Source organism: Apteryx rowi, unplaced genomic scaffold (assembly GCF_003343035.1).
Source record: "Apteryx rowi isolate R43461 unplaced genomic scaffold, aptRow1 scaffold_364, whole genome shotgun sequence".
Classification (NCBI taxonomy): Eukaryota; Metazoa; Chordata; class Aves; order Apterygiformes; family Apterygidae; genus Apteryx; species Apteryx rowi.
In genome coordinates, this window is record NW_020450130.1 from 686,883 (window position 1) to 701,547 (window position 14,665).

The 14,665-nt window shown below is 41.7% G+C and overlaps 1 protein-coding gene across 3 annotated transcripts in view; it reads left to right on the forward strand.

Annotated features, from left to right (window-relative positions):
* The window catches only part of PAX5 (paired box 5), a 185,620-nt gene that overhangs the window by 127,941 nt on the left and 43,014 nt on the right, over positions 1-14,665 (forward strand). For 2 of the 3 annotated variants that reach the window (XM_026073256.1, XM_026073257.1), the window contains exon 8: positions 8,139-8,240. The exons of the other annotated variant lie outside the window; for it this stretch is intronic. In XM_026073256.1, coding sequence (XP_025929041.1) covers positions 8,139-8,240 — 102 coding nt within the window. The remainder of the gene's footprint in view (positions 1-8,138; positions 8,241-14,665) is intronic. 3 annotated transcript variants of the gene reach the window in all.

The following is a 14,665-nucleotide window of genomic DNA, read 5'->3' on the forward strand; positions in this document are numbered from 1 at the left end:
CTGGAGGGACTACTTTGGCCAGTGAGTTTGTTATTGTAACAGACTTGGATGTGAAATGTGTTTTAAACGTAACATTGCTTTGCATACTGTGGCACTTTTAATCCATCAGACTCGCAGCAGCTTACTGAGGAAGCAGTGATTTTTTTTTCTCCATTGGAGAAATGGAAAACCCAGGACTTATACAGAAAACATGGCTTGTCTAGAGCAATAGTGAAATCTTAAAAAGGGCTCCTGACCTCCATCATCAGGATGGAAGATTTTCTAGTCATCTTGAATTCAGGTCTGTTCTGCTCTGCATCTATCCTTTTCAAATGGGGGTTATTTAATTATATGCTGTACAGTTCTGTGGAAAGGGAGGCAGAGTGCAGATGATCCTGTACTCACATTTTTTTGTCCAAGCTTCATTTCTGGGATTATTATTACTTTCATCCTATCCTCATCTATCTACCTTAAACCTGTCTCTGGCTTAATTACAACCTTGATCGACTGTGGAACTTCCCTGTCTAGTTTGTAGAAATATGATATTATGACAAAGTGATGTGCTGTGTGACACCAGCAGCACTCCAGCCTCATAAGGCTGTAACCCTTATCCTCAGCATCACACCTGGCTGCTGTACTTTCTCCCAAGCTTCTGGAATATTTTGAATCAAGCCGAAACATTGAAGTCCTAATCTTTAAGGCTTCACAGCCTTGATCTGGGATATCCAAGATACTGAAAACTAAAGGTTGGAGCCTGACTCTTCTTGTAAGGTGGAACTGTCTATGACAAAGGTAAAGACCATCTGTGCAGGAGACATAACTTATTAAGGACCAGGCCATGATGAAGGAAAAGACCTCTATCCTAGTCAAGGATCACTACCAATCTCACCACTTCTTGCTCTACCAGCCTTGCCTTATTTTGCCTTCAGTAACTTAAATACAGTGTATAACGTGTATTTTAAAAACAAAACCCCTCAAACAAACCAACTAACAACCCTACGACCAAGACAAAGCTTTCTCTTGGACATTTCTCTCCTGAGGACTGGATGAATGAACCCGCAACAGATATTAGTCACGTTGCTTGATGCAAGCCTGAAGGTGCTTTGCAATGACATGGAGGAGCTCAGCAAGACAATCTGAAGAAAATGGCAGAGCAAAGGAGAAATAAGAGTTTCCTCTGGGCAGAAAGAGCAAGAGAGCCAGCTAGCCAGGATGCCTACAATGCAGTGTATGGCCATGAATATTCATCCTCAGAGATAATGTAGATAGAGTCATTTCATGGCTCTCAGGACTATCTCCTTTGCCAGGAAGGTCAAAAGCAGTTAGTTATCTGCAAAATGTAAACAGGTATTTGTCAGCTAATCAATTATCCAGGTTAGTCACTAGTCCTGTTTCCAGTAAAAAAGAGTGAGCTGTATATGCTCCCTCTGTCACTGACAATGACATACTGTCAGCCCTGTTCGCTGTGACATAAGGTTATCTTCCCATCCCCAGTGAGGCTGGTGAGCTGCATGAACTGTCTGCTGATGTTTTAAACTGTGATATTATAAACTCCACAGGCTTCTACAATCTGTTTTACATTCCCTTGTTATTGGATTTATTGAGCCAGTAGAGATGGAGCCTTAGCACTTGGAGTTCTTTGTTCTGGTCTTTTCTCTCATATTCACTCTAAATTTTGAGGAAAAAGAAATGCTGGAATTTTCAGCTAACAGTGGTACTTACCTCACAGTGCAGGAGTGATTGCTGGTGGCAAATGGGTCATCACTTACTTCAGCCATTTTTTTACCCATTAATCTGATATAAAATTTACAGAATGGGGATCACATGAAAATTACAGGTAATTGTTCCCTTTGAATTAAATTTTTAATTGCACTGTGGGCGAGCTGTGACTGCACAGGAGTAGGAGGCACATCCTGACTCCTAGTATGCCAGCTTGTTAGCATACTGGACTGCAGGCCAGCAGATATCACCGAAGTTACAAGTTCTGCTGGGCTTCCCCTTGTTTCTGCAGGGAGGCCACTTTAGGCAAGACTCACTAAGGTATTTAGGTACCTGAAGGTTCAGGCAGTGGCTTCATAGGATTTGGAGAAATTGTTGTTGGAAACAACATTTCCCTCTTTTGGGTTTAAGTTTTTCTGGAGCCTGAAGCTGACAGCACAGCTCTTCTTTCACTCACTTCCCAGAACAGCACTGCCGGAGTCTCTGACTCTCCCTCAGATGTTGTAAGGCCCTTGCCCTCCCTCAGATGTTGTGAGGGAGCCCTGCTTGTATCCATCCTTGCCCCTGTCTCTAACTTTAACTATCTAAATGGTTCTATTGGTTTTATCTAATGGATTTTAAAAATCCCGACCAAAGAGATTTAGGAATTTAGGAATAAGTGTAATTTGAATGACACAGGTCTCTGTGTCTTACTGGCACACTGATAAAATGCAGGTATTGATATCTTTCTTGGCTGCTTTGTTCATGTACAGTATGAACACGCTAGGGCAGGTGCCGCTACTTACCCTCTCTTTGTGTTATGGTTATTAATGCTTTTGTTAAGTCAATTATTTCAGTGCAATTGGAGCTTGCCAATAGTTAGGGAAAATCTCACGGAGGATAAGGATGCTCCATTCCTCTTTTTGGTAAGCACATTAAATGGAATTGAGAGAACAAAAGGGGGTTGCAACCCTTGCAACTCTGCCCTTTTCTTTGCCAATTCTGGCAGGAAAAATCCTGCCAGCTCCTCTTGACCGCCTCCCAGCTTGTGCCCAAAGCCTGACTGCTGTGACCCTTCTATACACATTTGTCAGTAATTGACAGTACATAGAATTTATTGGACTGTCTGTGACATTGCCCTAGAGGACATGAGAAGCTACTTCTTTTAGCATCTCCAAAGGCAGCTACATTGTTCAGTGTCTTTAATAATGATCTAAACCATGTTGGATATGACAGAGGCTTTGGAAGAAGCAAAGTATATTGTAGGACAAGGTAAGGCATTTTTTTTCTTAATAGCGGTAGGAAAATGAGCACTGGGAGGTGGTTAGCATAGGACCAAACTGGAAGTGAAGTTCAATTGTTCAAAATGTGCTGCTGCAGGCTGAGACACCATTTGGAGATGTGTCATTCTGCCATTCAGTGATGACAGGACACAAAAGGAGGAAAGAACAAGGGCTGTGTCCCTTTTGGGATCAGCTGCGGACCTGAAGGCAGCCACACATGGGAAGTATGGTAGACAGCAGAGTTACGTGTAAACCTTCTCATACTTTACTTGACATGCACAGGATGGACACCCCTGTCCCTGACCATGAAAATCACACATAAAATGTATAAGAGTTGGTTCTTCCCAGTGTTTCAGAGGTTTGGAAAAGTTTGTGTGTATAGGGAGGTCTTTAGTTACCTTTGCCCAAAAAGGTAGTGAGTGCTGGGAAAGACAAAGCCCTCATTTGCTCGCTGGCATGAGGGAACTGCACTCACAGCAAGGCCTCTCATCTGGTGGTGTTGGGCAACAAAGCTCCTGACCCCACTCCAACTGAAGAGACTAGATCCTTAGCTCAGCCCAGAGGAGTGGCAAGTATGGCTCTCTCACTTGCTTTTTGCCGCAGAAGAGTGTTAGGGCTCCTGAAAGTGCTGGGTGGTGAAATCACCAGGTTCATAGTGACTCAGTGCCCCATATGACTGGTTGGTTGGATGTACCACTGCCTTTCAGAGCTGTAACTCTGACTGGTGCTGTCAGACTTTTGCCGTGGTCCATGGACCAGATCCCTGTAATAGTCTATGGTCTATGGGTATATATCATTATCAATGTCCAGTATGTCACCTTTGGGGCTAGGTGAGTTGTCCTGGTACATATCAGTTGAGTACATGGCTGTTAAGCCTATCTCAGCATGCAAGCCAAATAGGAATCTGATCTTGACTACATGGCATATTGCCTCTTGATCTGTTCAATCCTCGGCATGAAACAAGCCATTTACTGCTGGTCAGCCACAGTAGATTTTCCATCTTAGTTGAGTTTTCTTCTCTAAGTGGAACAGAGCTTTAATATTAACAAAGATGTCACTCAGAAGCAAAAGGTACATGTCCTTAAGCAAAGATTCAAATAATCTGAGGTCCATTTCCACTTAATTGTTCTTGGCTGAATGACAGTGATATCATTAGAACAGATGTGCTACCAGTAGTTATTGCCTATGGTTAGTGCAGATACTTACAGTTCCTGCCACACACCAGGTATTTCTGCACATGCAGCCTGTTTCAGCACAAGCACTTCATCCTTCTGCCATATGAGGAGGAGAAGTGATATAGACATACATGACAGGTTTCAGTTTTTTAAACGCGTAGTGATAGAGAAAAATCCAGGCAATAGCTGCATGGCTACCCTCCCTGCTCTTCTCTAGTTCTAGCCTTAGTGGTGAATGTTATTCCTAGAAGGTTATGTGCTGAAAATAAAACAGGCTTTTTAAGGCAGAGAAACACGAAATAAGGAACATAGGTGTCCAACTCCTTCGAATAATTTGTTTGAGACTGGAGAAAGCAAGGTTTTACTCTTTTGTTAATCTCTTCTATTAATTCCGTGTACTGCTGATTTCAAATTATTACAGATGAGGTTTATTAGGGCATTTCACAGATTTTTGTTGCAAAAGTGAAAGCTGAGAATTAAGTAGTGAATTGATGTTGAGAGAGGGTGAATTATACTGAATCCTTCCAGGTTTAGCTGTTCTTCCTCTCCCATAAAAGATGAGCTAAATCCCCCAGTTTCACACTGTCCTCGGACTTCCAGAGACAAGGAGGTTTAAGTGAGGTGTATGTGTTGTCTCGTACTGTGAGAATGCCACGAACCCTCGTTGTGCACTGCTTTATTTTGAGCTACATTTTTCTGGTTGCAGCAGCAAAAAGCTCTCCTATCCAGGGAAGTACTTGCCATTTTGTAAATATGAAATTAATGCAGTATCTCTGTCTCACCTTTGTATCACTTAGACCTTCAAAAGAGATAGTCAGTCAACACATTAGCAACGTGGCAGGCGGTTACTAACAGCACCTGCCTGGTGGAAAGGTCATTTCTGATTGGTGGACTGATTTAACACCTAACCTTACTGAGGGCCTCCAGAATGCTGGGTACATCTGCATGGCATACTTTATCATCATTACTGTGCTAACATGCTATCTATAGGAATCCCACCATTTTTTGCTGTGGACAGAGGCATCAAAGCAAATGTCAAGCTGTAAGATATATTTCTGTTTCAGATGCACTCCTTAGTCAAGTGATAGGTACTCCCTGTGAGTGGTAGGGGTGAATTTTTGTTTCCTATGATCAAATTCAGGTCGATAACGACACTTTTGCATTCCCCAGACTGTAGAGATGACATAAACAGACTTTAATTTTGTGTGGGAGATATGAAAACAGGGCAGTGATGGGGAGAGAACATTTTAATCTAAAAGAACTATTTTTCATCTGAACTTAATAATTAGATTTCATGATGTCCTTCCATAAGGGATCTTGTTTCCCTTTAAAAATGGAGTGAAAATTAATCAATTGTTTTGAACTTCAGGATGCAGGCGCACACCAAATATTCTGTAGGGAGGGCTGGAGAAGTACAGTCAACATCCTGATTAGTTGGTACAGAATGCAAGGAAGGTGTGGCATGTGCTAAGAATCTCTACATACAGATCTCTTCTATCTGATGGGAGGGGTTGGTGAGGGGAAGCAGCCTTTGTGACAATGACCCAGGAGGTGTGAAAAGCACTTTGCAGCAACCCTTTTTACACTGTTTCATCTCATCAAATGATGTTTAATTTCTTTGATCATAATGAAAATAGAATTTTAAAATTTCGTTCTAGGGTTCATTCAAAATGAAACCATTATTCAAAATTTCTGCAACCAAGAAATGAAAAAAATATATTTTGGCTCATGTGAATATCTTTAATTTCAACCTGAAGCTCTTAAATCTCTTGAAGCTCTTAAAACTTTAAAAACCCTTAAAATTAAATTCCTAAGCAAAGCATTTGAATATCAAAATGTGTAGATTTCTTTTTGCCAGTGCCACTAAAATCAGCAAAGTCTTATAGTATGTCTTGTTGATCTGAAATACCATATTTTGATGAAAAACCTTTCACTTAGAGTGATTTGCCTGACTCTCTAAGGGATTGGTCCTGGTTTTGAAGACTACAGTTCTTGCTGGGCTTTTTGTGCAGTGTCCTTGTTTCTGTCTTAGCTTGTCAGGCTTGTGATGGGTGAGTTCCACTTCAGTCCTTGTCTCTCTGATTTTCTTATCCAATCTATGTGGCACTGACTGCTATATGTGGTCATATAGCTTATGGACAGGAGCACTACAGCAACAGCAAAAGTGGCACTATGCCAACAACATGTGTAATCTTTGCTTCCATGATCCTGATGTGGATACACACAGATCTGAGAGGTGGAGGCACCAAGGCGACAAGTGCTCTCTCCTGCATTCACAAGAGGGAAATGGATGCAGGCAAAATCCAGTACAGGAGCTCTTTCTTTCACCTGACCAGAGATGAAGCCTGCAGTTGAAACACATACTTAGTTTTTTAGACCTTAATGGGCTAGCCTGTGTCTCTGTCTTTGAGTCTGCAATTTGGCCAGAGTGGCTAAATCTATGCTGTGAAGGTATCCTCAGTTCTCCCACATTTGTTCTGTTCCTTCCCTTTGGACCAAAAGGTGCAAAATGCAGTGGCCCAGCCTAGTCTCTTGCAGATATTGCTCAGCAGACTGGCTTACACAGCCAGCAGTACCACCTTTTACCAAGATGGAGATTCAGATTTTCTGATTGCAAGGTGGTGGCATGAGCAAAGCATGTAGTATGCACTACTAAGGATAGCAGTGAGTATGTTCAGCTAAAGGCCCTTGTTGGTCTCCTTAGACATTACCATACGTAGGAGTGGACTTTAAAAGCAACTTATACGTGAATAAATGATTTATTCAAGTATGCAATGGTCATCCAGGGGAAGGCCATGGGTTAAATCCAGGATTCCACTCTTTAATGAAAGGCTATCCATGCTGGATTCTTCCCAGTGGGATTCACAGGTGTATCCATTGTTTCTTCTAGGTTTCTTGATAAGTATGAAGTGACAAACTACAACAGACAGTGGTTTCCCCCAAATCCTGCTGCATCTGCTGCAGGTGGTGAAAAGGGTTATCCTGGGGGTCTGAACTGTGGGAGGCATGGTCTGGACTTTTGTAATGTATTTTGTAAGCTCTGTTATTTGTAGCTCTTGGCTTTGTTTAGCAGGCAGCTGTGTCCCAGGTAGTGTTGAAGAGTGTATGTCTGAAGAGAGGGGCCTGGGAGGGCTCCTCAGTTCTCTGGTCAAGATGCATACTCTGATGATATCCAGATTACAAAATAGAGTGAGACACAGAGATATCCCATTTTCTGCTTTCTGCAGACTTATTTCTGTGGAAGGACTGTGGGGACCGAGTTGGGGAACGTACTCAGAAGGGAGTTGAACAGTCTGGCCAAATCCGGGTGATGGGACAACCAGAAGCCCTGATAAACAGAAAAGCTAGCTTTTAAGAGCTTAAGTCTCATGCGAAAAATGCAAAAAGTCAATATTATGCTTTGAATAAAATTGCAGATTTCTGAGATCTAAATAAAAAATGTTCTATCAGGCTGTGACTCTGTGATGCTGACTCCCCTTTTTCTGGGGACACAACAAACTTTTTTAAACTGACTTCAGGTCCCAATTTGTTTTTTAACACTGTCTTTAATAATAGATAAAAATAATGTCCTGCACTTAATTCAGAGGACCTTTGCAAACCATCGCTCTGTGCATTGGAGAGTTGCTTTTCTACATAGCTTTCTAGGAGAATGCCATTAAAGTCAGTGTCATTTCCTATTTTTCTGTTTCTGACTTTACAAGCCTGAACATCAGAGAAACTTGGGAATAGGGAGGGAAACAGCTAAAATTCAAACTGGTGTGTTTTTCTGTCTGCAGTGCTCTATTCTTCCTCTTTCTCTCTCTCACTTTTTCAGAGCTTTATGGCAGCTTATAGAAAAAACAAAATTGTCTCTCCTTTCCCTGCCAAATGAAAAATCCCACTTTGGTATTCACAGTACAGTTACGACAAATGCAAGGCTGTGTGCTGAGCATTTGGGGAGATGTAAAACCATGTTTAGTTGTTGTGCATGCTCACACGGTGATTTGTTGGTTTGATTTCTCAGGTCGTGAATTGGCAAGCACAACCCTCCCAGGATACCCTCCTCATGTCCCCCCTGCTGGACAGGGCAGCTACTCCACTCCAACACTGACAGGAATGGTGCCTGGTGAGTTTTCAAAAAGGAAAAAAAAGACAGCATTTCAGAAAGAAAGCTTAGCACTTTATGAATGTTCTGCACTGATGCCAGCACAAGACAGAAATTACTGTGATGAAAGGAGATGTTAGCAGTCTTAAGTAAAGAAAGACTGTACTCCCCAGTACTAAAGATAATCTAACCTTTTGACTACCAAAGCAAATTATTTGCCCTGGGACGCTGAAAAAGCCTCCAGCCTTCCTTGTGTGAAGCTTGGGGATACTTTGATTTTGGAATGTGCCGTTTTATCACAGGCTTTGCTATAACCCACCTTTTTTCTCTGAATGTGTTGTGTCTCCCTGTACCATGTTTCAGTTGTGAGGTTGCTGGCAATTGGTGGCTAGATATGGCCTAACCTTAAAGGTCTCAGTGCAAAAGCATGGCAATCCAGATTACTCCTGGGAGATACTGAATTTTCCTCAGGATGCTTCCTGTTTATTTATGTAATTCTGTTATTTTCTTCTCCCTTTTGAAGCTTGCAGTGAGAAACACGAGGTGGCAAATGCTGGCAGGTGGGAAATGTTTCCTTGTGCTGCCGGTTGGAGCTGAGTGTACCTGGATCTTTAAGCAGGCAGAATGAGGTCTGCATGAACATTATATAATCTGTGTGGTTACCATGAGCCATGGATCTGTAAGTGATCCATGATCGGATGGTGATATCATGATGCTGGTAGAGAGCAACTAGTGGGAGGACTGAGTTGTCTTCACCCTTACTTGAGCACTGGATGTCAAATCCCCTCGGAAATCAGTACACTTCCTTCAGTTTGAAAAAACTATGGGGATATGTTTCTAAGCTCTGTGGCCTTTGATATGAACCTGACAGACACAGCTGTTTACTATGGAAAGCAGTATTTTGAGGTCCCTCAAAAAAACAACCTCCCCCCCCCCCCAATCTAGTGTCTAATATCATGTGATTTGAAAAGTAATCATAACTTGAGGATTTGCTTTCATTCCCCTGGTGCTTTCCAAGACTTTAAGGATTTTTGAACCAGACTTATTGGATTCAGGAAGGTTAGACGGTTACTTTAAAAAAAAAAAAAAAGTGAAATTTCATAACTAATCATATGGCTCTGTGTGGTGGTGATTTAGAAAAAATATAATAAGAAAGCAGGAATTGATGGTACTGATTTGATGTCTAGGCTCTTTCAGGGTTAGTCTTTGTTATCAGTCTTGATTATGTTCTGTAAATTGTGTTCCACCAGTTTGCTCAGAAATTAAGAAAAAATTAGTCATTTTAAGTGTGTATTAGAGTTAAAAACTATCTATAAAATTAGGTCATAGGCTATGTGGAAACTAATTTTTGCCTACAAAATCTTGTCTGGGAAAGAGTTGTAAGGGTTCTAGATGTAGTTTATATAAAGTAGAATAAAAAGTGAACGTCTGAAAGCAAAACTTGTTTGAGAAGAATTCAAGGTTTGACTGTTGTTTTACTCTCTCTTTCTCACAGACACACACATTTATGCAGTTATTGGTAAACTTTTGCAGATCAAATCCTTAGATAGACCTGTCTTACTTCAATGCCATTGCCAACTGCTTATATTAGTTAAAGATTGAGTTTACATTCACTCTGTAGCATGATTGCAAATTGTTATTACACGTTAGAAGATTAAGAACACCAAAATCATTAGTCAGTCATATCAGTTTTAGGTTGACTATGAAGGATGAATGAATAAGTATTGTCACTGAAAAAAAACAAACACATGGGTGACTAGAGCAAGCCATGATAAATAATTCTCCTTTGATAAGATATGAACCTGATGCAGACTCTAAATGCATGTTGGACACATAGAGTTAACTTTTTTTTATTCCTCTGAACTGATTCCCTCCAAGACTGCAGCTGATCCTGTTGTAATATTGCCAGAAAGGTTTTCTAGTGTCAGTCCTACTAAAGCAAATTCTCCATGTCTTCAGCAGAGGTGTGGCTAGTCATAGCGCTCCTTGGGCTGCATACCTACGGGTTTCTCTCAGCTGCTGTGGACTGGCAGTCTCTGTTCCTGGACAAAGCACCTCTTCTGCTGAGCCTCTGCTGACAGCCCAGGTCTTTTGTGTCTAGCGAAGGAAGCTGTCCTTGACTTGGTGGAGGCCAAATACTGAAAGTTTGCACAAAGGCTTTGTAACACACTGAATAACAGCAAGTGCTATAACATACCATCCTGAACAGGCCCAGTCCTGGAAACTATGATTCTGATGACTGTGATAAATTCATGCCTTTGACTCTGAAGTCTTCTGCTGTGTAGCTGTTGTGAAGGTAAAACACTTCCAAACACAAAACTGGGTTGTGGCTGGTTCCCAGATGAGAAGTAAGAAAGGGATGGCTTTGGCAAGACCTGTTGTTCAGAATGTGCTGTGTACTTTTGTAAATCAGGGCCAGGCGAGCAATCAGAAATGATCAGGGTTATTAATGCCAGCTTGTAATTATAGCTGATAACCAGGTAGGGAGCAGAGTGGCAAAAACATTACTGGTTTGAAATCTTGAAATGTCTAAAATGTCCAAGCACACTCTCACCAATTCCCTTTACCCTTATCAGCTTTGCAGAGGTGATCCAGACATCCTGGCCCCTCAATCCCCCATCTCTCTTACTTTGTCCATCCTGTGACTAGCTCAGCTTGCTGATGCTTTGTGCCCCTTCCTTGTTTAAGGCTCATCTTTCTGGTGAAGTGCTGGCTGAGGATGAATACTGGGACAGGGGGAGGCACAAGGGAAGGTCAGACCTCCCCTGGGATCTGAGCCAGGTCACTTACACATGGAAGTTTTAAAAAAGCTTGAGTGAATTTGATACATAACCCCCAGTGAAGATGACTATTTAGAAGCTTTTGAAACCCTTGTGGCAATTTCACCTTCTTTCAGAGCATCTTTCATTGAAAATCCTTCTTTGAGCCCCAGTCCCTTCCCCAGTTAAGGGGAATACTTGCATTTCCTTCGTTCTTGGAGTGCTGGAGAATAAACACACTAGTAGTCACAAAGTGTTCATGAATACCTGACAGAGTGGCATGGCAGAACTGTAAAAACACAGGGCTTGGCATAGCTCAGCAAGAGGAAATACAGCGAGGATTCAGTGATATGGACTAATTTGAGCTGATTTTCCTGGATAATGGATTTTATTTTTAACTACACATAGACTTGTGTGACCCATTATATTGAATAACTGCACTGTTCCCCTCACTGGTTCCTTTAATAACAACCTTCTGCTCCAGCTAGTGTGAAGGTCAGTTGCAATTCCTCTAGGTTGTCCTTCTCATTTAAGTGAGAATTTGCTAACTAGCATCCAAAATACATTCTTGTCCTTACTTGCCTCTTGTCATTTGCAGGACCAGTTTCAGAGGCATGCTGGGAAAATCACCACAGCCTCTTATTTGTTAGCTCAGAAGTAGCTGACTGATAAAGTCTGTCCTAGGGGCACATCTGTGTTTGTGTTCTGAAATGGCCAAATTGTTGTGCCCTAAAATATATGCAGGCAGAATATTTATTTTACCAATTCTCAGGGATTCAGTTCACAACCTGCCACTTTCTTGTCGCTTTCCAGACCTCTCCTAAAAATGTGCTTTCTTGATAAGACATGTAATTGTTAGCTATGAATTACTGCTTGTAATTAAGTAATTGTGTGAGTTAAGTGCTTAGAGACATGGGAGAAATGTATACATGATAAGACATACATGATGTTTTGTTGCATGCTTGTTTCTCTTGACATTGTTTATGCTGCTGCAAATAACCAGGTCCCCAGCAACATTGTTGATATTTGTAAGGAATGCGTGCATGCATGGAAAGGGAAACCTCCTTGCCGCTTGGGAGTTTCCAGCAGGGAACAGGAGCCATGTGGATTCTGCTTCTTGCTCTGTTCTTATCTCTTCTCCAGTTCCGCGCTTTTCTATCTGAACAGGAAAGGCATCTTCCCACCAGCCCTACAGTCCTTCTCTTGCTCTCCAGCAAGAAAGGATGCACAGAGGAACATGATCTCACTACACCTCCGTGCCTGGCAGAAAAACCCTGATGCATGCTCTTAGATTTCCTCCTCTTCTTCTTTGCAGAACCTGGGCCTTAAAGCATCAACAGGGAATTTCATTTTTCACATGGCTCATGAAGATCTATCTTGGCCCAGAGAATGAATTAATCAGTTTTCTCTGAAGAAACAAATGAGCAAACACATCTCACTTTCAGTCCAGAGCCTTACAAAACAAAAGCTAATAACACTTGAGACTCCCATATGCACTGCTCCTCTGCAGGTTACTGACACAATTTGTACTGATTGCTGCTTTTCAATGGCTGTCATTTCTAGAAAAGTGACCACTGAAGAGCTATCCAAGAAGCATTGCAGTTCCAGTATATCATACAGTCCTCTGATGACATAGGGCAGAGTACACAAATGTGGCACACGGACATGCAACAGACATACAGGACAGGGCTGACAGAAGCAGAGCAGGCATCTGTGGCAGTGGCTGAGATGCTTAGAGCAGCTGGACTGGAGTAACATATTTATAGCCCAGGCATCTAGATCCCTAGTCTTGGAAATGCCAGACATTTGAGAGACTTAGACTAGTGGTTTGTCATGCATCAGACTGTATCACTGCTTAGTTTAATTTTGCTAATATTCCCATCCCCAAAGCCTGTGGGCTCCAGTTCACAGTTCTCAAAGAAAGTGAAATTTCTTCATTGGTAAACTGACCACTTTACAGGACAAGTTCAAATAACACAGTTTTTAGGATGCTCTGACTGGTCAATAGCCTTTGGCTTGTGCTAAGGCACCACCAAGTTCTTCAGTGTGCCTATGACATGCTGCACTGCCTCGGTGAACCAGGACTCCTAGGAGAAATTGTTCTGCGTTGTGTTCTGACAGCTGAGTATTAGCACAGCTCTACATGGCTATGTCCACGAATTGTGGCTCTGTTGCTCAAGTCTGTACAACTCATTTCTCTCTTCCTGGAAGATGGAGGCTAGTGCTTCTCCATCCCTGAAAAGTAAATTAGGATTAATAGCTGAAAACTGTTGAAATCACTTGGATGTCTGGTAGTGATTTCAAAAGATGTTGCTTCAACCTGTTTGATATTCTGGTCTTACAGTAAGTCCAGCTGTGGGTATTTCATGAACACCACAGTTTCTGTGAAGTTGACTCAGTGAGAACAAAAGGAGTAAGTAACAAAGCTGCAAGTCCCCCCACCTCCCCAGCTTCACTCTTTCAAGAAGCACTGCTGGCTTTGGTCCTTGATTCAGCTGAAACCAGTGTCAGTAGGACTTCAGACCACCATAAAATATTAAATAACAGACTTTTGCATCTTTTGCCATACTGTGCAGAAAGAGCACATTTTTCCTGCTCATTGAAAGTCTTGTATGTTATGACCTGACCAATAGAAAATAGAGTCAGGAATACTGAATTCTTCAATGTAGCACATGCATTACAGCAGCAAACTACCAGTGAGAATACATCTGCCTTGTACTTACACTCCTATACACTTATGTCTTATGTGAAGGCACTGGAGGTTGTATGGGTGATTTTGTAAAAAGTGCTTGGTTCTTTTTCCAGGTAGCAAGTTTTGAGGAAATGCTTGTAAATTGCTGAACAAAAGCTCTTGCTTTGGGAGGTCAGAATTGAAAGGAGATCAGACATAAAATTAGTAACTCTATGTGAATGACTTCACTGTTCCCACATTTATTTGAAGCAGGGAAAAGACCTATAGCTTCCCTCTAGCATCTGTTGTATGAAATGACAGGATCCTAGCCATCCTGTATTCTTGGCCTATGGATAGGACCCAGTACTTTAAGAACAGCAACAACTCCTTATACTGAGCAATTCTGGAATATTTTGCCCAAAGGGGACATTTCTTTTTAATCCTCATTGTTTAATGGCTTATGCCCTGAAGCATGAGAGTATATATCCCTTATAAATGTTTATTTTTTCTAATGTAACTCTCTGGATGCTCTCATTATCTATTTGGAGGCTTAATCCATTACTGATTCCTATTAAATCCTTGGTCTCAGTACTACCTTCAGGTAGTAAATTCCACAGGTTAATGATGTGTTATATGTAGAAATGATCTCTTGGTTTCATTTTGGTATTAYTGATATTGTTTGTTCATACTTGAGAAGGGGGTTGGACTAGATGATCTCCAGAGGTCCATTCCAACCTCAACCATTCTGTGATTCTGTGATGCTGTGATGACATCCCTTACAGGGGCCAATCATGGTGGTACAGAGGGAAACGTGGGGAAATGTGCCAGAGCTGCAGCTTGTATGCCTGCTCTAAAGATCAGCAGCTCAGGACACTGAAGAGGGGTTTACCAGACCACAGCAGTCTCAAGATGAAGGCCTGATATCTCTGCCTGGACCTCTTTCACACAGCATTGTAAAACATGAGTGCTTCTGTCTGTAGTGATTACTATACATATACTGATTCCTTCACATATAT